At 46.9% G+C, this 23,671-nt stretch overlaps 1 protein-coding gene across 5 annotated transcripts in view; it reads right to left on the bottom strand.

Annotated features, from left to right (window-relative positions):
• PIEZO1 (piezo type mechanosensitive ion channel component 1 (Er blood group)) overlaps positions 1-23,671 on the bottom strand; it is a 960,480-nt gene that overhangs the window by 257,084 nt on the left and 679,725 nt on the right. For all 5 annotated transcript variants that reach the window (XM_069635852.1, XM_069635881.1, XM_069635891.1 and 2 more), the window contains 5 exons: positions 14,721-14,897; positions 10,788-10,913; positions 8,615-8,815; positions 8,160-8,364; positions 5,344-5,448 (listed from right to left, as the gene is read on the bottom strand). In XM_069635852.1, coding sequence (XP_069491953.1) covers positions 5,344-5,448; positions 8,160-8,364; positions 8,615-8,815; positions 10,788-10,913; positions 14,721-14,897 — 814 coding nt within the window. The remainder of the gene's footprint in view (positions 1-5,343; positions 5,449-8,159; positions 8,365-8,614; positions 8,816-10,787; positions 10,914-14,720; positions 14,898-23,671) is intronic.

The following is a 23,671-nucleotide window of genomic DNA, read 5'->3' as shown; positions in this document are numbered from 1 at the left end:
CAGTTAGGACACTTAGTATCCTTATATCTGTATAAAATGGCGTTTTGGTTACGTTTACAATGTGCCTAAGGCAAGCTGGTGGCAGCTGTGACATTTTTGCAGTTATTTTACTCATGCACTTTTTCAATTGCCGCAAATGGCTTGTAAAGGTGGTTAGCCTCCTAAGATGGTTGTGCCACAAGTTGCTTTGCCTGTTCTTTGGCCTTCTCAGGTCAGGACATGCCTTATATGGAAAGTCCTACCCTGGGGAGAGCGTGTGCGTGCGTGCGTGCGTGCGTGTGTGCATGCGTTAGAGGAAGCTGGGACTGTCTCGTCCAAATCTACATCTCTGGTGCCTGAAAGTCTGTTGCTGGCAGATTTGGAGAGCTTGGGCTTGTTTCCGAGCCTGAAACTTGGATAAAAGGAGGGGTCCTACAACTGTTCAGCAGATCATCATTGGAACCAAGAATTCTACGGAGACTAGCGGCCTGCTGAAGACCCGAAGACTGACTCCTGCAGATGACCAGTATTGACCCGTGTTGTCCCGGTGAAGCCCTGCTCCTCGGTCTTGATCTCAAGAAGGACTTTGTTGGTGTTTTGACCCCTGCACCAGTGGGAGCAACCTATCTCGCCCCCCCCCACCTCAAGGACTTATGCTTGGTGAGCAGTCGGAAGCATCCCATGACCAACCAGTGGAATAACCAGCTCCCTCCTGAGCTACCTCCCTGCAGCCATCGCCATTGTAAGTAGAGTCTAGGAACTTTGCAGATCTTGGGCTTGAGCCACAAGTCGCCTGCTCCTGCATGGGTAGCCGTTCCACTCCAAGGGAAGCTGTGCTGGGGCTGTATTATCGGCTGTCGCCAATCCGACCCTGGTGATGTTCAATGGAACTTGTCTTCTTTGTGTCCCTGAAGTGTCCTGTGGCCTGCTCTCCCACAGAAGTCTTCACTTGTCTTCATTTGAGTCATCGGCTGGAAGCTGTCTGGAACAGATTCCGAAGTACAGCGACTGACCAAAACTAAATCCAGTGAAACAAAGTATCTCTTCTGTGTAGACAATTCTCATAGTAGGAACAAAGACCGAAGAACAATCCTGGAATAAAGTCTGGAACATCCACAGGTGGTATCCGGAGAACCCTGGGCCAGAGGGTACATCTACATACCGGTTACTTTCTCCCCCTTTCTCCCATAGGGTAACTAGGGTGTAAAATCATCAGTGATCTTTGGTGGTGGAACCTGGGTTGAAGCTCCTTCCCTTGGTCCATCTAGTGGGCTAGATTGAGTGGAGTACTCACCTGCGCTTTACTGGTACTTTTAACTAACGCTTTATAATTCTTTAATAATCATACCCAATGGCACTGCAAATCTATACAGAAATCTATCTGACGAAGTGCATATTTTGGAACTGGTGACTTGAGCACAAGGCCCTAAACTATCTTAGGGTTGGAGTTTCTAAGATTGAGGGAAGCTGCTTCAGTCGATCCTAAAGAGTTCTGTCAATCCCACCTTTGTTGCACTGGTAATTAATATGCTATTCTATTTCTCTTAAGGCTGGATGTATATATATTATAGGGCAGCGGTCGCCGCTCTATAGTTAATGTGAGTCGGACTCTCATAAGAACCTCGAAAAAATGAATTGTTAATAACATTTGACTTGTGCAACGGATTTGGCCAACATTTTGAAGTCAATTGGGGACGTGCAGGCCCCCACAGAGTGCAACGTTTGGTAAAGATTTATTAATAAAGTTATTAAGAAAAAATAAAAGAATTTAAAAAACAAAGTTGCAGCCTACTTCCCTTTCATTTTCCCATAGACAAAAATGGTCAATTATTGCTGGACTGCACAGCCCAAACCGCTGAACGGATTTGGAGCAGGTCCAAAACAACTTGGGCACGAAACGTTGATGTGAGGATTTATTCTGGTTTGGGGTATTCCATGCAGTAGTTTAAATATTTGACAGACATAGGGGTGCCACCTTCTCCAAAATAAATAGCTATATCTCTGGCAAATTACCAAGACCAGGTGTTTTTAGAAATTAAACAGCCGCCATCTTTGTTTTTGCTTAATGCAAGAGATAGCCATGGCTTAAGTCAAAGTTTTTGGAAAATGAAATGCAGGAAAAAGACCATTTACATGTAAAAAAAAACATGCAAATGGCATCAGTCTAGAGATGGGGGTGGGGCGCAAGAGGACACCAAGTGAAATTTGGGAGTTGTAGGGGGTCTAAGGACTGGGTTTGCAACACAAGGCTTTTAAGTAGCCTCGGCTATGGACAGAATAACTGCAAATAGCGAACATTTGAAAGCAAACTGCATCATGGAAACAGTGTTGTGTGGGCAATGGGAGAGGGTAGGGGAGGTGAAGAGACCATTGGCGACACTGGGGGGAGAAGGCACAGAGGAGGTGGACACTTGTTGAGGGGTGCAGGAAAGCATTTTTTTCCAGCCGTTTGTCTGATATTTGCTGCTATAATATGACTACAGAAAGCCGAGGACATCTGCAGTTCTGTCCCCACGGCTATAGAAAAAAATAGATATGTTTACAGCTACAGTGACATTGGGGTAAAAAAAATCACTGGCCCTGGCCGGGACCGACCCCGCTTGCCCTCAAAGCAAGGAAGGGGCCAGCCCCCTCAGGCCATGTTGCCTAATAAATGAGCCCAAGTTACAAGACCGCTTACAGCAACATGGCCTGAGAGGGCTGTCCCCTTCCTTGCTTTGAAGCTAAGCTGGGTTGGTCCAGATCACTGCCTTCATGGGAGACCGTCCACAGTCCCCCGATGATGTGTGTTTTCTTAGTTTTAAATATCTCTTAACACACTAAGAAAACACACAACACCCGCATTATTATTTTTTTAAACCGTGCTACTGTTAGTCCTTGAAAGTATTGCACTCGGAGACCATTTTGTTTTGCCTTTTGCTGAATTGCATTCTGGTATTTGTAGTCTCCCAGTTAAGATGGGGGGGGCAATGCCACAATTGTACAACTTTTGCCAAACATAGGTCTAAAAGGATTCATATATTTGAGTGACACTATGGTATGTGTACTTTTCAAGTTATCTTTATAAAGAAGAGTATTGTTGAAAGCCAGACAAGGGGGTGAGGAGGGGAAATGATGAGGAGCAAGCATGTTATGAATATTGGCCCACGATGTGGCAAGAGAGTTTGCAATCCTGGGCAGTGGCGCAGTTATTTGCCCCCGACTGTGGCTACTTTTCAGGGCACAAGTAAAGGACACACGTGGGTGGCCAGCATAGCTTTGTATCAGAAGACGGATGCAACCCCTTGGGTTTTTTTATGTTGGCAAGCTTGCTCAAGTATTTGGCAATCCGGATCAATAGATATATGTTAAAGGAAAACACTTTAGTTGCAGGGACTTTCAGGTGAGAACTTAAAGCAACAAACCCCATGAAATTCAGCTAAGGCTCCCTTAACTCTGCACCCCCTGTTGTGTAGCCTATGACCACAATGACATCCCTGATGACATCAATGGTGATATCACTAATTATATCATCTATTAACATCACTGCTTACATGATATGTAACACTGATTACATCTGTGACGGCATCATTTATGACTTCGCTTATAAAAGCTTTGATTACCTAAATAACAATATAGGCTGTGGCCTTTGCCAAGGCTGTGGACACTTTGCACGGCCGAAAGCCATGGCAAGTGGCTGGTTAGTGTTGTACAATATGCAGTGGGCACGGCAGAAGCCATAGACACTGGCCAAGGGCAAAGGCCATAGATAGTGGCCTCTTAATGTGTTACAATATACAGCGAGAACGCGGCCGAAGGCTGGGACCACTGCCTATGGCCAAAAACCATGGCTAGTGACTGATGAGGGTTAGATGTCCTTTCATCGTCAGGCATTTCGAAGCCTGAAATTTAAACGTGTATGAAATAACGAAAATGTTCATCGAATGTTATCACAATGGGGTCATTTGACAGTTGGACTTACATGGTTTAAAGGTTGATAAACCTATCAGGGGTCATGACCTAATGCCAAACAAGTAAGCAGTTTGTAAACCGGGGAAAAAAAAAATATCCAAGTCCATGCCCTGTTGGCTTCTTGAAAAATAGGAGTGGATGATTGGGTCCGAGTGGTGCACTTACGGATGCAAGTCATTATTTTTGGTGACATCATAGGTGCTGCCCTTTGGCACCACTTGGTGAACCCTCTTTCCGCTACTGAAAATTTCAAGAACATTGTGTCTGAAGCCTATTTCTTAAGATCATGGGTAGACTACCTGTGGCTCTCTAAATGTTCATACCTAGCCAGAACAGACAATGGTGAATTACAGTGGACGTCAGTCAGTCGGAGGCACCTGGCGAGATGCAGGTTACTTACCCATACTTTAGATGATGAATCTGCTTGGAGCAGTATCCTACAAAAAGCACATACTTCTTCAAGCCAGAATGTGTTATGGCAATTCAGTTTTCAGAGCTGTTCTATGCATGCTATTTTCATAAATACATGTTTGTTTATTTGGTATTGCGCGCCAAACCCATTAGGTAGCCGGGCGCAGTAGAGGTCAAGACAACTTAAGCTTAGTTACAGAATGTGTACAGAGAAGCATATAATATATAAAACAGTTGGAAAAATGGGTGCTGCCAGGATAGTTACAGTGGCAGACAGAAGGAATCACGTTAAGAGGCATGCAGCAGAGACAGGAGTGTAAGGTACCGACAAGGTAAGCTAACCGTCATTCGTTCGCAGCCATTTAATTACATTGAGTCTAAATTTAGGATATGGTTGTTCCTTTCTGAGGTCATGGTTGGTCCTTCATAAGCCTCTGCATCACAATGCCACAACAAATAAATAAAGTGACTGGCTCTGTCTAGGTTATGCCACTTCAAGTTTGGATCATATCAGTTGTGCAACCATCCGTGGCGCAAACCGGAGGATTACAATAAGTGAAAGTAGCAGAATTTTAAACTAGAGCATCATCATCCGATACAGGTCAGCTCTTGGGCAAATGCTGGCATAAGCAGAAAAAAACAACGCTTCAGGATTCACAAAGTAACCACCAAGGCAATAAGCAGCCGTTGAGACAGACAGACAGACAGACAGACAGACACACACACACACACACACCCTAAAAGAAAGCAGAGGCAACCTTAGTGGAAATAGACCCACAACCAAATAAACATATTTAATTTACTGGGACAGCACTTACGAAACAGCAAGTGGATACCCATCCCTCGAGTTGCAAAGTGTTGGTTTCAATGAACCCGAAGAGTCAAGTCCATTGATCCAAACACCACAGAGAGGATACGTTTAATTAAGAGATAACAGGACACTCAAGCCAGGACCTGTGAGACAACAGCATAGGCCCCCGCAGAAATCCATCTCCTACTTACTGATGAGGTTAGTTGAATTTGGAGGAATGTAGAAATCAGGCAGATACATCCACTTGATCAGAGCAGAGTTAATTGGTATTGAATGCTTCCACCTCCAAGGGTAGTCTGGGGAAGAAAACAAGACATTAACAGCAGCCCACGCGGCAGTACGACTTCATGCTCACTTTTGCTTGGATTAAAAAGGACTGGGCAGAATTAAAGTCTAAGATCTGTACAGTAAAGACACGCATGAAACAATATCCCAGGACAAGGGATGCAGCCATTCTGGATGGCCATGGAATGTGCAAACAAAGCAGGGCACATGTTTACAGTCATGTCAAAAATAGCCTAACTTCGTCACTGTGCCAGCCTTATGTCATGGTCATTGAAGATGCCAACACCCCGGAGTTAGAAGCTTCATTAGTGAGTAATTCATTGGGACTTGGGCTGCTTTGTGGTTTCATATAGCCCAAGATTGCCACATTAACCGCATGACTAGTACAGCTAGTCATCTGCTAAGGGGATGCAATGTTTGACTGCGCTTCATATCAGTTGTTTTTGAAGAAACAGGATGGGAACATTTGAGCCCATTATGGTTTGTTTTCAGAACCACTACTGGTGTAGGGTTCTGAGAAGACAACCTTTGTGGACCGGCAAAGGCCCACCACCCAAGTCTAACCAAACACTGACTTGATAACGAGGCTAAGCAGTAGGGTTTTAACGATAGAGATCAGGGGTTTTGTGTAAAGTAGTACAATTAACAAAAACAAGACACTGTCGATTAATAAATGCATTTTTATACTTACAGTGCGATCAATCATACACAGTAAAGAAAGATGGTTTTATCTATGCAATAGGCCCTTTAAAATGCGATTAGTTGATCTGCTGAACTAATGCCACAAATTAACGGTGCACCTAGTGTCAAGTAAATCTAAAAGGAACACAAAGTATGTGGCCGAATTGCTTGTGCCGCCACTGTTGTGGTGTTGCCAATCTCCTGTCAATAAACACCACCCACATAACATACGGCTCATGCATTACATGCACATGTTTCACGCTAACCTAAGAGCAAGTGTGCCCCAACTTTCAAGGTAAGTAAATCCGGGCAGGCTACTTTGGGGGAGTTTCAAAGGTTTTCATTGCGTTAAACATGAAGCATGCGTAAGAAGAATTTCAGGTGGCTCTTTACAAGTGAATGTATTGCAATTGTGCCATTAAAGGCACTTTGCCTTCGAGAATCTGGTAGATGGATATGTGTGCCTTGCTGGACCATGCATTCACAAGTTGGGTAGTCAAAGATTTAAGATGGGGCTCAATTATAACCACTGTTATGAAGTACTGTGCCCTTTTCTGGTGCTTCTAGTGGAGCGACAAAGAGGGGACCTCCGTGAGCTAGTGGATGATGGTCCCCGCTGCCAGTATGGAGCGGAACCCCTGCCCACCCTCACTTGGTCTCACAGCCTGTGACAGGGCTGTTGCATGTTGGGTAAAACTGATACTAGCCCTTTAAGGGTTTACTCGGAAGGTCTGTGATTTCACCCAGAGGAGGGCACATTCATGAAAATCCCCAGAAGTTATCAAATCAATGCAGAGGCTCTGACAATGCTCAACGCCGGTCCTGCTGTGTGGTTGCCCACGAGCAGAGTCACACAGATAGGAAATCTGAGATGGAGGACTGGATTTTTAAAGCAATTGTCCTGCCACCAATCCTATCACACATAACATGATCACAATCAACCAATCACATGGCCGTAATAGTAAGGATTTACATATTCAGGCCTTAAAACTCAGACCAGCCCCAGGAAAGAGTCCACTAACATACATACCAAAAATAGTCATAGGCGCCCCTCTGTGAGAACGAACATGGCTAAATGGCCTGTTCTTTGGGAAGGTACCCACTTGTGAGTCCGCAGCCACACTTTTGCTCACTGTACCTTTCACAGAAGAGAAATATCCATTTGCATATCAGTCTTTATCCCGCCCACATGGGCAGTCCAGCAACAAATTACTATGGCAATTCTCTTCCGAACAAGAGTACCAACAGCAACCCCAGACACGTGTTTCAGCCTTGTTGGGCCTCATCAGTGAGGTGGAGCTGTGCCTCTCTGAAAGGGGAAATGATAAGGCCCAGTTAAGTGGCTCTGTAAAAACTGGGGCCCAAAAACCATGTTGGTTCATGCTGCCACTGGAGGAGAAACTGCAGCTTCATCAATAACTCATGGCAGAGAGACAGTGATATCCACAAGACCCATTACTGAAGGTGTTTGCATTTCACCATTCAAGAAGGGATCATCTGCAGGATTTATGGAGAAAAGCACAGAGACTTGGTGATGGAGAAGGGCCCTGAAATCTGATCCAAGGAGGAGATTTCAGTGTTAATTCAAATCTTGCGGTTACCAGCGATTTTGTCCGGACACTTTGCGGATACCACTCGGCTGCATGACACCACCCACTGCTTACAAGAGATTAGAATAAGGGGCTCCATCAAGTCTATAATCAAACATGCTTTTTCCTTGCCTTTGCTACAGAATCCCTTGTCCATGCTTCTGGGCCAAACGCAACATTTCCCTGTTTGCTGCTTACCACTCAGGTCCCACCAACACACAAGACAATACCATTTCCAGGAAAGGCTCCACACCACTGGGTATCACCCCAGCTATAAAAGAGCTACTACCACACACGTATTTCTTTCACTCAAAGAAGCACCTCAAGTGTGAGATCTCAACAGATGGCTACTCTAGGGTTCACAAAGAACAATTCTTTTTAAAATAAAAGTAACATAATTATATGTAAAAAAGTTGCAGTGGAGATTGCCTTTCAAAAGATGTTAGGCGTACCTATGCAGAGGACAGGCGGCATCCCCACACACAGCAGATACTGGTAGAGAATGAAGAAGAGGAGGAACAGGCAGTACTTTGGCCAGAGCTTGGCAATGGCTCCTCGCCGGCGCCGTGTCAGGATGACGATTAGCCAGCAGCCATGTATGATAACCATGAAGTTCATGCGTTGGCCAATCACATTCACGGTCAGCAGGAAGCAGATCTGTAGGAAGACAGAAAGAGATCCAGAGCGTGGAATATTCCCTCACACAGCAAAGCCCAATGGCTGAACTATAAAGGCACGATTACAACTAGAGAGGGTTTTCAAACTGTGGCGATATGGCAAGTGGATTTTAGCAGACCTGGAGCATGAGAATAAAAAAAACTCTATTTTAGTGCCGTTTACTAGAGGTCACAATGGATTTACTACAAAGACACATCAAAGCTCTCCATGAGACCGTGGTCGTACTAACCTCCAAGCCAAACTTGTAGAAAAAATAGTTAATGAAATATTTGACACAGCTGACGACGCCCTGGTCTAGCTTCTCTCGTGTGACTTCTTCAAAGACAGCCTGGGTGCTAGGTGGCAGAAGTTGATAACGCTTGCGGTAGTATTCCTGGTGGCGGTAAACAATTGCTTCAAAGACCAGTAGCATGAGCACCAAGAGGTGATTCTGTGGAAGGACAGCACAGGGTTAGTGGGTGAACATTTGCTGCGGGCGAGATACAGGGGATGGTTTCATCGCCTGGCACCCAAAGGCTTCTGCACACTATTCCAATAGATACAAACATAAGCTAGGCTGAATAGAGAAGAGTTGTAATGCATTTGGAGCAAGACAAGATCTTGTGCAGGAAGGGTGTTATTAAAGAAATCACCAGGCAGATCTTCGATAACCTCGGTGGGTGGACACCAGAAGGCCAAGCGCGATCTGCTGCTTCACCCTCTCAACCCCAAAAACTAAACAGGAAGTTATGTTTGCCAACATTTGTAAGCACTACAAAGTTTGGAAAATAGGTTACGCAGAATGGGTGGGACAGTTAAAACCTTTTTCTCGCGTGGGGTGCGATGGGGTGTGTTGAAGTTAAAGGAGTGATGTGATAACATTTTACCAGCATCTGTCATTGCTACCAGGGATGCTCAGTGAGCGGACAAGATGTGTCCCAAAATAAGCATGACAAATCCAACTCTAACATTGCACCAGGAAACAAGGTTGGTCCTGCGAGATATAGATCCCATGTCCTTCATGAACATTAATAAAAAAAGCTTTTTATACCATCAACATCTAGGATGCTGTTATATAGAATACACTGTGCCTTTGCTGTTTAACCGAGTCACAGAGATCACTGGGCATTTACTATGGTCTCCTTAGGAAGCATCACATCTTGATTATCTGTGTCCCCCCAACAAGGGGGAGAAAACCAGTCAAAGTTCAGCTGCAGCCATTGCCAGTAGTACAGGCTGTGCCAGTTGTATAAGGAGGGAGCAGTCCTAGAATAGTCTTGGCCGTCGTTAACAGCACCGTCTGTCCTGGCACATCCAGGAGATCAGCCCCAGCACAACCGTAGCCATGAGCAACAATCCAAATTGTGCCGTTAGCAGCTGAAGACAATAGTACTGCTACAAGCCTCACAAGCAGCAATAGTGTGCCATCATAACCTGAAGGAGAGCGCTTAAATGAAGCCAGAACCATAGTGAATCCAGCCTACGCTATTACCAGCCTGCAATGCAGTCATAGTCGGCCTAGACCATTGGTAATGGTACAGACTCTCCATCATTACCAACATGTGCAGCCCAGTAGCCTGTGCCACTGGTTAAAAGCATAGCCTCCAACCCCCCACCACCATCGGGGAGAGAGGTTACAATGCAGCCTGTACAATTGGTAATAATCCAGCCTGTGCACCAATGCCAGGGGAGAGCAGTCATAATACATTTTAGCCACCACTTAAAGTAAAGTTCAGCAAAAGAACAGTCTGTGCCATCACTATCAGGTACAGTGGGGACTCCAAGAAAAGCACAGACTGGTCCATCAAGAATCAATACAAGAAGAAGGCGCATTGATTGGGGTACATGAGCTACTACTGCTCAATAGGAAAACCTAGCAACGGTGCAGAGCGTGACATCACAATTGGAAGCAACTTTTAAGCTAATTAGTACAGACTATCATCAAAATTCAATACGAACACAAAACCTTAGTAATAGTGCAGACTGCTGCACTACTAGAGCACATAATATCAATTCTCAGTAAGAGTAGATGCTGAGCTTTTGCTATTGGATGCATCAGGATAGCTCATCAACAGCCCATGCTGTATAATCCCTATTAGACAGACAGCGCTTAGCAATACTAAGATTTTCACCATCACTACCTTAACAGCCTATGCCATTATGGCCACATGAGCACAGTAAAAGCATAGCTTGTACCCTTGCCTTCAAAAGAGCGCAGTTATTGCAGAGACTTCAATATCAGGGAAGCGCAGTAACAATCCAGCAGTCTCTGGGTATCCACAGAAATTCTACTGCTAATGTGATCAGCAACAGGAAGCAGATTAGGAGCACATTGGATTCAACCATAACACCATAACACATGACCCACCACAGTGTAGAGATATGCCGGCCTGCATGTGGATGTTCATGACAGAAACCTGTACCTGAATGTATCCAAGGTTGGGAAAGCCCTTCCGGATCCCAAACCAATTGGCCGGGTCGACAGGCACCCTGTACAGCGTCGAGTTCATGATCTCCTCCTCTTGCAGATTGGTGCTGTTCGGATATGGCTGAAAGGAACCAAAAGGGAAGAGGGAAATGAGTGGAGGGGAAAACACTAATGTCCTGTGCAGTCGGTGTAGCTCATTGCACGGAAAGAAGACATAAGCCACTGACGTAAACATTGGTCTGAATGCCACCACACAAGCACTCATATGCCACAATCAAGCAATCACAGCCACCTATCTGTTCTGGAGCAATATGACTCATCTCATGTAGTGGTCTTAACCAACCCCTTCCTGCCCCCCCCCATCCCCTGGTCTAATAATGATGTTCACTGCTCTGCCCAAGATCTTTCTCATATAGGAGGATAGCGGCTGCCCGTATGTTGGTGAAATCGTCGGTTAGCCTCCTAAAACGCATAGAAAGTGTAAATCTTTGATTTGCACAATCCAGGGGAAAGCAATCTGCCACCACAGAGGCTCGCCCTCACAAGTAATGCTGGATGTTAATGTGTGCTTCAGTGCTTCCCATCAAACATGCGACCAGTGTGTAGAGGCATTTGGAGAGGTTCGCCACCAGGATCATGAACATCATTGTTCCAACAAGTCAAGAAATTGGGGGGCAAACATGCACTGTACACTAGCAGTAGAAAGTGAACATGCCCCAAGAATATATACATAATTGTGAGGCCACAGCTTCAGCTCACTCCAGCCCAATATTGAGACTTCACCACAGAACGAAGGCTCAAACAGGTGACACAGATACAGTCACAAGGCCAAGTAGAGACAGCACAGTCGCTACACTTTGTCTATGGAACCATCTCCCACTGGCTCTATGAAAGGTGGTTAACTACCTGCTACTCAGTAAATCTCTAAGGAACTTTTGGTTCTGTTAAATTCTAATGTCGTAAGATTTCAGCCAAAAGATCTGTGCGCCTTGACATAGTTTGGTTTACACGCGATACCTTACGAATGCCATCAGAAAATACAGAAATGTACACAGAAGCAGCATTCAACAAGTGGACTGTGTGAGACTATTCTACACAAAGGGGCCATATCAAAAGTCAAACTCCACAGCTGGATGTCTTCCCTTCTATTCAAATCTCAGGCTTGGTTCCCAGTGATCCTATCTCCGGGTCCTTCCTGGATAGAGGATGCAATCCCTAAATACTCACAGTCCTGGAGGTTTAAGTGGCTCTGCATTTCTTTGTTGGCTTTGTGGTCCGCAACCCTAGTGGGACCACCTTCTCCAGGTCTTAGTGCCCACATTTGCAATGCTGCTGGGAGATAGCAATGGTTGAGGGGCTGGGTAGTCCTTGCACCAGTCTTAGAGCGGACCTCAAAGTAATGTGGAGGAGCAGACACGCACGTCGTTGATAGAACCTCTCACCTCACCTCTGACATATTGGATGAACAACAAGAAGAAACTATGCATGACACAAGGTATCATTCCAAAACCGCCTCGAACTCGAGTGTATGATAGACGTTATGCACTCAGACAACCGTACCAAATGTATCCTCAAACTGAACTGTTAGCAGGAGATTTGCAGACACCACTGAACAGAGAACTGTAAAGAAAATCTGACGGTGCAAAGTGATGTCATAAGGAGATGACACAATGACACAAAAACGATAAGAATATTTAAAGAAAGAAGATGTAACTAAAGAAACAAGAGTAAGCCTACATACGAGTTAGAAGAAATCCAATATACACAGAAGATAAGTAACCAGATGAGTAGAGAATGTATATATGCAGAAACACAAGGTAGATGAGTCACATAGAAGCTTGTTGTAGTAGAAAATACAACACAGGTAAAGAGGTCATGTTGAAAAGATTGATGTCGGTTCTGAATAATAGTAAGTGAGAAGCTTGAAGGAGAGAGAGAACAGGGCTGCAGAACTGAGACGCTGGAAGTGAATTTGTGCATGAACAAAGAATAGCTGTTGGCCAAAGATGAAGGATGCCACAGTAAGAAGCAATTGCAGAGTACAAAGGGAGTCAACAAGCACAAGCAATATACCCAGGACATCTTTTTCTTCGATTAAGTAAATGAGTGAACATTTGTGATTGCCAAGTATTGAACAATTAAAGATACAGAAAGCATATGTGAGACAGAGCAACCAAGTCTCCAGAGGCCAAGAGGAGTAAAATCAGCCAGTATAATTGAATCAAATAGCGTTAAATAGAAAGGTGAGATGAACAAAATCAGTGTCTCTTCACACGTGGTGCAAGGATGGAAAACAAGGCCTATTCATAAGCCTCAGACGAAGATGACGATGTACCTTAACTCCCCTTAAAGTTCCAGGGAAGAGAACATTCAGCAAGGTCAATTACAAAGAAGTAGTCTTGGCTGATGAGAAATGGTAGATTAATTTGGCAAGTGGACAGTGGTAGGACGTTCTTCCCCGCATCTGGGTTTCGTTTTTGTTTACAAGCTGCTAACGAGCCGAATGTGCATGGTTGGGAGAGAATGTCAACCAATCATGAGGGCCTATGCAACGGTGAGCATACAATGTTGCAGGGGCCAATCCGCTGTTATGCTGCTATAATCTGTATTATTCTTAGTTAGAGGGAGGTTCAAGCTATGCCTGCCAGATAAGGGGCAGCCAATTATGTTACTAACACCTACATAAACTATAAGTAGATATGTTCCCTTAACCAATCCCTCCTTTCGATAGGTTTTATTATTTGCCACGTAAGATGACATCATAGCTGACGTACTTGGCTTTGTAAAGCTTTTGTGTAACCGAAATTCTGATTGAAATTTAACTGAGTTTGTGGGCTACGATTTGTTGTTCGCCAGGTTTCCCTACTTCATTGAACCGATAATAAAGTAGTATTTTGCCATATTCTTTGAGTCTGTCCGGTTATTTGGGTCTGAGATAATTTATTATGGTAATCCCATTCTGCGCATAAGAATGCTCAAAGGTGCGACTGTACAACCTAGGTAGCCAGGAACCTCCTACAGGCTAATCTACTCTCCACATTTCCCTATCCCAGGGGTCAGTTTTGTGTCTGCCTCCTCAAAAGCCTGCAATGGTACTGTAGTTGTAGGCAACTCTACCGACTTCCACTGCCTCTTTTCCTCCTCCTGTCATTCCTTTCCATCTCACCACATGCTCCTACCGCCAACCATCCAATCATACCCCTTTGGGTGGTATTCTCGCATGTGCCCTTAAATCCATTTCATAGCACTTTGAGACACTGGAGCGCTTGAGAGAAAGGAATGGGTGTGTAAACATTGGAAGTGTAAATAGGAAAAATGCTGGGAGCTGATTCACAGGGCAAGGAATGGAGGGGCAATGGAGAGAGTGTGGAAATATAGATTGGGAGAACAAGAGAAGGCGCTGCAGTCGGAGGAAGGAAGTGCAAATGTCAGTCAGAGAAAGGAACAGGTTGGAAGTTTCAATGGGAAGAGTGGGAGAAAGGGCAAGGGGTTGCAAGCAAAGATGGTGAGAATTGTAGACTATGCAGCGGGTAGACGTAAAGAAGGTAGGGATACAATTAAAAATAAGCACTGTGGTAGAAAGGGCCGCTTTAAATGCAGGCCCCACAGAGAGATATTCTAAATACTCTACACAAGTGAATCAAACTGCAAATGATCTCTACGTGGGGGCTGCATTTAAAGCGGGGGGCTGGCCTATAAGGAAATAGGAAGGTGTGACTGGCCATTGCCCATGAGAGGGCAGGTGGGAGGAGACAGTCCACTGATCGTATAATGAAGCAGAGGTCCAGGTTTTTTCGATGGACATGCGTCTAACTCTTTCCCAGTCAAGGATATGTCAGAGGATCTGAGCAGTCGAGAAACGTTCAAAATGTCCCTGTAACCTCACCAAACTTGAATTACTCATGCACTGAAAACCAAGACCACTTACCAGAGTGCAGTTGCGGGAGTAGTCCTGTGGGTTGACAATTGTCAGCTGATAGAGCATTTTACAGACTATGATGATGCAGGTCCAGAGAGTCGCCAGGCAGGAAGCCATGTGCCGGAAGCGGGGGAAAGGCATCGCAAAAGCCCAGAGTGCCACAAACAGGAAGTTCATCACAGAGACCTGAAGCAAAACAATCAAAGCAAGGTTGAACAGGTTGGACTGGTGAGGGCGTAAAGAAGAGGTCGGTGATATCCGGGCAGGGTCTGGAATCTCTCCACCCTCTCAAGAACTTTTTGAAAATAAGGGAACCAAATGGTGAAATTATTAGCACAGTTTTCCAGAGAAAATGGATAACAATTAGGAATTAAATGCTGTTCTGAGTTTGAGAGATATATTCAATACTTCAGAAGCCAGGTTTGCCACAGTGCACAGGCCCTGCCATAGCAAATCATGTCATATGCCCATCAGACCACTGGACTTCCAACAAACACTAGATGCACAGTGGGCAAATGGTATTGCCTCATCCCTGAAGCATTGTACAACTATCCGACTGGGAGAAAAAAATCATTCACTTGCCCGTGGGAGTAACATCACTTTTACATATATTTTTTATGACACCAGAATATATAATTACATCAGTTCTAAATAATGTGCAAGTTAACACATTAAAATCAGAATTATGATTGTAAGCAAGGGTCAAAGAGGTCTTCAATAAAAACTGATTCATGAGGCAGGGGCCATTTGTTAAGTGGTCCTGTGGCTGGACTGAGCATGCCCCCCTATCCTCGACCTCCCACACACTTTCATGTTGGAATTTAGCAACGAAAAGGTGGGGCACCCCTATTGTCCTGGGCCCTTTACCGCCTGTTGTGGGCAATGCTGAGTTCACCCCACCAGACCTAAATCAGCATTCTCTTCCTGGCTTGCTGGGGGCCTATGTTAACTTAGACCATTTTTTAAAGATGGATTTCGATTTACTTTCAGAGTGTAAGCAATTGTTCTCATTGCAGGAAGGGGAACGGTTCCAATACTTACAGCTGCACCACTGGGGGTGCCACCCAGTCGACCGGCAGAGGGGCACTAGAGACGTCAATGAATTAGAACTCACCCACCTAGCAGGAGAGTCCAAAGGCAGAATCTCAGTGCTTTATAACCTACTGGACCGTCTTGCCCCTCAGGAACGTGGGCTGGGAAAGGTACCTGGGCATTATCAGTGGGGAGGAATCCAGGCAGTGTATATGGGAACACAACCACAAGGTTGCCAGGGTCACCACAGATAAGGAATGCCAACTCAACCTTTGGAACAGATGAAATTATGCCCTGGACAAACTTCATCACATGGCCCCTTCTTACTCTGAGCTCTGCTGGAGAGGCTGTCAGGAGAGAGGCACCTATTTCCACATGTGGGGGCTATGCCCCAAGGTCCAAGTATATCATGTTGAAAGTTACTCTGCCTTTGGGCCTCCTGATTATTTTGCTTGAGGACCAGGGCGATGGGCTCTACCCGCTCACAGGTCACACATCTAAGCTTCTCGCCCATCTTCTCTTTGCAGCCAAGATCTCCTTAGCCCGTAGTTGGGAATCTCCAGATGCCCCAGTCCTGGTTATGTGGTGGGGAAATGTTGGCTTTTGAAAAAATGACGGCCCTGGCAGAAGGGAGGTATGCATCTTATGTTGCTACCTGGCTTCCTTTCCTTAATTACACACAACATCCTCATCATGGGCCACATAAGCCTGAGCTGTACAAATAGCTAGCCTTACTTACATTTTTGGAAAGGGATCGGTGTGTCTTATGTAAATGCGGTTTGGGCAGAGTACAATGACCTCATGTTTGCCTTTTGTGCGATGTCTGCTTACATATGCTGGTTTCCTGTTTGCTTATCCCTGTTCATGACAACTTGAGCTGTCATCGGTCTGTCTTTTCAAAAAATAAAGATGTTTTTAAAAAAAAGTATTTCAAATATACTGTCTGTGCTCTCTGTTCCTTCGTTTGTACCTTTACCACCTCCTCCGGCTATTGATGCCCTTCTCCGATCCATTCTACCTTCAGCTGGTCTTTCACCGCCTCTCCTCGCATTTACTTCCACCTCCTCCTTGTGCGGCTGTCGATCACCACCTTCATTCTTCTCAGCCTTCTGTGCCTTTCTTTACTCAACCACCTTAGTTTCTCTTTCTTGCTTTCTGGATGTCTTTCCTCCAGGAGCCCTAGTTTCTTTCTCCAGCTCCGGTCAGTCTCTCCTCCACCCCTCCCCCCAAGCCTTCCGGGTCTCTCTTCCCTCCCCCCCCCCAGCCTTCCGGGTCTCTCTTCCCTCCCCCCAGCCTTCCGGGTCTCTTTCGTCCTTCCATCCAGCCTCCCGAGTGTCTCTCTTCCGCACCCACCCCCGCAGCCATCCGAGTCTCCTTTACCTCCTAGCCTCCCAGGCTTTTCTCCCCCCCTTCTGGGTTTCCTCTCCCCCAGCCTACCAGGTTCCCCCCCTCCAGCCTCTGTTTCTCTCCACCCTCCACGTTTCTCTCCCCCCAGTGTTTCTCTCTCCCCTCCCCCAGTCTCCAGAGTTTTTCTCTCTTTTCCACTCCCCAAACCTCAAGCCTCCCGGATTTCCCTCTCTCACCTCCAGCCCAGCTTTCTCTTCTCCACCCTGCCCCCCCAGGTTTTTCTATTCCACCTCCCAGCCTCACAGGATTCGTCCCGCCCCCCGCCCCCCAACAGCCTCTCTGTATCTCTCTCACCCCTTCCAGGTTTTCCCTCTTCCCCCCTCCAGGCTTTCTCTATTCCTCCCCCCCCCACCCACAGCCTCCCAGGTTTTCTTCCCCTGCCCGATTTCTCTTCCCATCCCAGCCTCCCAGGTGAGTCTCCCTCCCCTCCACTCCACTCTCCCACTCTCTGGTTTCTCCCACCCCTATCCCAGCCTCCAGGTTTCTCTCCCCCCCATCCATCAGGTTTCTCCCCTCCCCATCCACCTGCCTCTCGGGTTTCTCCCCCCCCACAAAAACCTCCCAGGTTTCTCTAACCCCCCACCGCCAGCCACCTGAATTTCGCTTCCGCCCCGCAGCCTCCCAGGTTTCTCTCCCCCCTCTCATCCTCCCTGGTTTCCCTCCTCCTTCCCACCTCCGCTCCGCTTCCTGGGTTCCCTCCTCCCCCCAGCTTCCTGGCCCCCCCAGCTTCATGGGTTTATCCCCCCTGAACCCTCCCCCAGCCTCCTTGGTTTTCTCTCTTCCCAGCCATCCGGGCCTCCATACCTTCTCATCAGGGTGTTGCTAGGTCTGGAAAAGATCCGGGGCTAAACTACTTTTGCGACTGTCGGGAATGGGGGCTACCTTGCCTTTTTGTTTGTAACCACTGAGCTTCTATCGGGGGCTACAAGCAAAAGACGCGGGGCTATAGCCCCACTCAGCCCCCCCAGCAACGCCTCTGCTTCTCATCTTCTCTCAAACCTTTCTCTCTGCTCTCCTTCAAGTTACGCGCACTTCCTTGCGCCCAGTACCTCCTCTCGTCCCCTCTAACCACCTCCAATATAATTTCCTTGCTGCCAACATGCCTCTTCATAACCTATACTCTACATACTCTTACAGCCTTCTGCCAAAGGCCCTCCCCGTTATAGGGTCCTGACCCTACCTTCAAGCCTCTGCCTTAAAGGTGCTCCAGTGTCCCTCTCTATGCAATTGGTATAGAGTGTTTGATGGGTTCCCCTCCTGGAGATGGGGTGCAGTTTTGATGTGGAAGTTGGGGTTGGTTAATCCCCTACCATGGCCCGTCCTCCCTCTGCTTGACACACCCTGACCCTCGCCCTTCGTAACAACTCCCTTAGCCTAAAAGTACTTAGGTGTATTGTGTGTAGGCCTTGTGAAGTAACCGTTTACCATATGCCAAATAGAACAGCCCTCTGTAGCCACCGTCTAAAAGCTATTGCTTAAGAACAGTACCTGGTGCGCCCATCTCGCTTTCAAATTACTTGAATTCTTTCCCTGCCCCCAAGCATCTCCCCCCACTCCATGTACTCGTCTGCGCCTACCCTTGGGCCCCTTCTAAAATCAAGCTGCAAGCACCCTGCTTAATTTTTCTCTGGTCCTCGGTGTTACGCTCACCTGGTATCCACGGGGACGCCACCCAGCCAGCTGGTCATTGATGCCCTTCCCAATGGTTCCCTTGTGGTCTCGGTGTGGAGGGGATTCCACCTGGAAAATGAAGACTATATCAGGACTGGGCGACCAAAGTAAGTAGTTTAATCCCCCACCTCCTTATGTTTCCAGCCCCTCCAGGTTCTCTTCTCACCTAGTTGCCGGAATCAGTGGGCTCTCCGTCCTGCTCTCTGGGCAGGGGCGCGTTGGCTTTTGTGGGCGCTGGCGGTCCAGTTACTTCACTGACTGCGGCCCTTGTAGTGTCTTTCAGGTAGGTCTTATTGCGATTGATGGCGTCGTAATTCTTGCATGCCTTTTGTCTGTTCTAATGTCTCTTTTTATCCCCTCTAGGAGCGCGAAGTGTCTGCTTGGGGAACGGGATGTGCTGACTCTCACCGGGAGATGTTGGCGTGCTATAGCGCTATGATGCGGTGAGGCGGCACTTTGCATCGCGCAGCGATGCCTTGTCCTCACTGACCTGTGCTTTCCTCTTTTCGTAGGTTACGGAGAGTACCCAGCACAGATGGAGTTTCCGGAGCAGTGCCGGTCGAAAAGCAACCAGCCAGGTAAGTCTATAAGCGCTTTTATGATTGTAATGTCTCTGGTACCTCCGTTAATGATGTCTTTCTCCTTTTCTCAGGTCCCTTCGATCTGAGCGGCGAACTCCTCCAACAGAGCTGCCCAGGAGCTGCGAGCAGAGAAGAATGAAGATTGCAGGTAAGATTCTGCTGCTAACGATGTTCTTTGTTTTCTGCAGGTCCGGAATTCGCCAGGTTCGAGAGAAAGCTGGACACGGTGAGCGTCACGTTGCTAGAAGCAAAGTAACGCAAAGCGTGTGGTCTTGTTCGGGTGTGGTTTAAATAGCCACTGTAAAGTAGTCCAGGTAAAGTAGTCCCCAGGCTACCACACCCAAAACACTAGAACGCATAGCTTGGTTCTAGGAACCCAGCTATGTGGATGCCTCCATGTTGGCTGAAAGCCTAAATAAAGTAGTCCCTTAAGCAGATGCCTTTCTTAACTGATGAGCCTTGCGCCAATGGTGCCAGGACTGGCCCCAAGAGGGCCTGAAAAGTGGATGCCCGGCCTTATTAATGATCTGAGCCCTGATTCCACCTGGCCAATGGGCTTGCCAGTGGGGATCAGGGCTGAGGGTCGTGACAGCACTCCCCCCCCCCCCAAGGCCCCTCCCAAGGCGTGTCTTCTGCCTGGTCCAGGTTTGGTCGGGAAGTTTTGATGAAACTTCTTGATCAGACGTGGTGCATGAATGTTCTCACTGGGTTCCCAGGATCTATCTTGAGGCCCAAACCCCTTCCAGTCGACGAGATAGTACAATTTGGCTCTAGAGTACTTCGAGTCCAGGATGCCTTGAACTTCGAATTCAGGTTCTTCATCTATTAGTATAGGTTGAGGTGGTGTTTTGATTCGTGTACTGGGTTGCATTGGTTTTAAGAGGGATACATGGAATACCGGATGGATTTATAGATTAGGTGGTAAATCCAACTTGACAGCTGCTGGGTTGATAATTGCCTTGATGGTATAGGGTCCCAAATATCGAGGATGGAAGGTCCAAGCCCCTTGGATGGGTACGTATTTGGCGGCTAACCAAACCTGGTCTCCTATTTGATAGTCTGGGGCCTTTTTCCGATGCTGGTAGGCGAAGTGATTTTGTTTTTCTTTAGCATGAATAAGATGTTCCTTTGCCTTTCTGAACACTTGAGTGATGGTTGTATGAAGAGTCTTTACTACAGGCATTTCCAAGCTGGCAGGAAGGTCAAGTTCTGATGTACGTGGATGTCTGCCATACAAGGTGTAAAAGGGTGTTTGGCCCGTGCTAGAATGTACAGAGTTGTTATATGCATACTTGGCTATCCACAGTAAAACCTTCCAATCTCTCAATTCATGGTGCAGCATGCACCGTAAATAGTGCTCGAGGGTCTGGTTGGTGCTCTCAGTTTGGCTGTCTGTCTGGGGGTGGTGACTGGTGGATAGCCGGACGTTAATCTGAGCCATTGCGCAACATTTTCTCCAAAAATTGGATACAAATTGGTTACCTCGATTGGAGACCAGAACTGATGGAAAGCCATGCAGCTTGACAATGTTTTCTAGAAATACTCCTGCTAGAGTGGATGCGTCCGGGAGGCCCTTGAGAGGAATAAAATGTGCCATCTTTGAGAGCAAATCCACGATTACAAGAATGGTGTTAAAGCCTTGACTCGGTGGCAGATCCGTGATAAAGTTGAGGGAAAGAGTGTGCCATGGAGCGGGAGGGATGTCCAGTGCTTGTAGGAGACCTGATGGTTTCTGTGATTTATTTTGTGCACAGACGCCACAGGATTGAACATACTGGACAATATCCTTACGCCAGGTAGGCCACCAAAAACTCTTTTTTACCTTGGCTAAAGTTTTAGCGATTCCAGGGTGTCCTTGGATCAGGGAGTCATGATAACCTGAAATGATATGCTGTTGTAGCTTCTTCTCGGGTACATATAGCCGATCTCTAAAATAAGGTAACTGATCCTTGATGCAATACTGTTCTCCCCAAGTTTGCCACGCGAGGAAAGCATCCGGGTTCATTGACTGACGGATTTTGTCTCGTAATTCGGCTTGTGATAACGCTGTTGTGATGCCCAAGAGTTTGCCTTCAGGTATGATGGGTACCGGGTCTGGAGTTGTATACACCGTTTCATCGATGCCCATTTGAGATAAGGCGTCAGCTTTCCCATTCTTGACCCCAGGTCGAAAGGTGATTACGTAGTCATATTCGGCGAAGAAGAAGGCCCACCGTAACAGGCGTGAAGACTGGGCTTTGGCTGTTTTGAGATATTGCAGGTTCCGGTGGTCTGTGATCACTGTAATGGTGCGTCTAGCTCCCAGACGATTGTGTTGCCACGCCATGAAAGCGGACTTGATGGCTAGGAGTTCTTTGTCCGTGATAGCGTAATTAAGTTACGGGGGTGAAAACATTTTTTACCAGAAGGCCACAGGATGCAGCTGGCCAGTTTCTGGGTCCCTCTGTGACAGGACCGCTCCCATAGCCATACTGGAAGCATCAGTTTCTATGACATAAGGGAGGTCTAGACGAGGGTGCCGCAGGATTGGAGTAGAGGTGAACCTTTGTTTCAGTTCCTGAAAGGCTCTTTCTGCTTCCTCAGTCCAAGCAAACTTTTTATTGCTTTTTCGTAGCAATACTGTGATCGGGTGCACAACCTGAGAGAAGTCTGGAATAAACCGGCGGTAAAAGTTCGCAAAGCCTAGCATGCTCTGTATCCCCTTCAGAGATGTTGGTGATGGCCATTTTAAAATTGCGTCCACTTTATGTACGTCCATTCTGATGCCTTTCGGCGAAAGGATGAAACCAAGGAATTCTACTTCGGTGACGTGAAAAAAGCATTTTTTCAGCTTTGCATACAAACGATGTTGGCGGAGCTTGGTGAGGACCGAATGAACATGCTTGATATGGTCTTGTTTTGAGGCTGAGTAGATCAAGATGTCATCAATGTATACTAAGGCGCAAACGTCAATCAGTTCTCTCAGGACATCATTCATGAAATATTGAAACGCTGCAGGAGCGTTACACAAGCCAAAAGGCATGACTTGATATTCAAACAAGCCATATTTGGTACGGAAAGCGGTTTTCCACTCATCTCCGCTTCTGACCCGGAACAGGTGGTATGCTCCCCGAAGGTCTAATTTGGTATAGATCTGGGCATATTTGACTTGGTCTAGCATTTCCGGGATAAGAGGCAAGGCGGTAGCGGTTCTTCACGGTTATCTGGTTTATTGCACGGTAATCAATATAGGTCCTCAAGTTCCCTTCCTTTTTCGGTACGAAGAACAAAGGACTGGCTGCTGGGGACTTAGATGGGCGGATAAATCCGTTTGCAAGGTACTGGTCCAAATAGGTTTTCAGGTGAAGGTTTTCTGGCTCGGTAAGAGCGTAGATTCTGCCGCATGGGATTTGTGCCCCAGGAACAAAGTCAATTTGACAATCATAAGGCCTATGCGGCGGCAATGTGTTAGCCTGGTCTTTTTGGAATACATCCTGAAAGTTACGATATTCATCTGGCAAAGTATTAGTTACTCCCAGGGTGGAAGCTCTAATATTGGAAGTTTTGGAGACACAGGAGTCGGGTTCCGGGTCAGGAGAGTAGCAAATTAGGGAGCAGTTGCTGGAGAAGGTTAATTTCCGTGCCCGCCAGTCTATCAAAGGGTTGTGAGCAACCAACCATGGCATCCCTAGTATCAACCGGAATTGAGGTACTTTTATAAGATCGAACGAAATACACTCCCGATGCCCATCCTGGCACAGCAAGGTTACTACTGCTGTGCACTGGGTTACTGGTCCGGAGGCGATTTCTGTCCCATCCACGGTCGTCACCTTGTCCCTGGCCACTATTAGGTCTCTCTGGAGTGCATTAGTCTCTTGTCGGGCTGAATGAACCTCAGCATGAAGGTCCCCCAACAATTGGGCCAATTGGTAGATTTCTGATGTTTCCATGGCGCCCAGGTGGATTATTTATGTGAGGCTTCGCATTCTGTTACGCTCACCTGGTATCCACGGGGATGCCACCCAGCCAGCTGGTCATTGATGCCCTTCCCAATGGTTCCCTGGTGGTCTCGGTGTTGAGGGAATTCCGCCTGGAAAATGAAGACTATATCGGGACTGGGCGACCAAGGTAAGTAGTTTAATCCCCCACCTCCTTATGTTTCCAGCCCCTCCAGGTTCTCTTCTCACCTGGTTGCCGGAATTGGTGGTCTCTCCATCCTGCTCTCTGGGCAGGGGCGCGTTGGCTTTTGTGGGCGCTGGCGGTCCAGTTACTTCACTGACTGCGGCCCTT

The sequence above is a fragment of the Ambystoma mexicanum genome, chromosome 1q (assembly GCF_040938575.1).
Source record: "Ambystoma mexicanum isolate Mex_15411 chromosome 1q, UKY_AmexF1_1, whole genome shotgun sequence".
NCBI lineage: Eukaryota > Metazoa > Chordata > Amphibia > Caudata > Ambystomatidae > Ambystoma > Ambystoma mexicanum.
The sequence above is the reverse complement of the archived record's forward strand: the minus strand, read 5'-3'. Positions and strand labels throughout refer to the sequence as shown.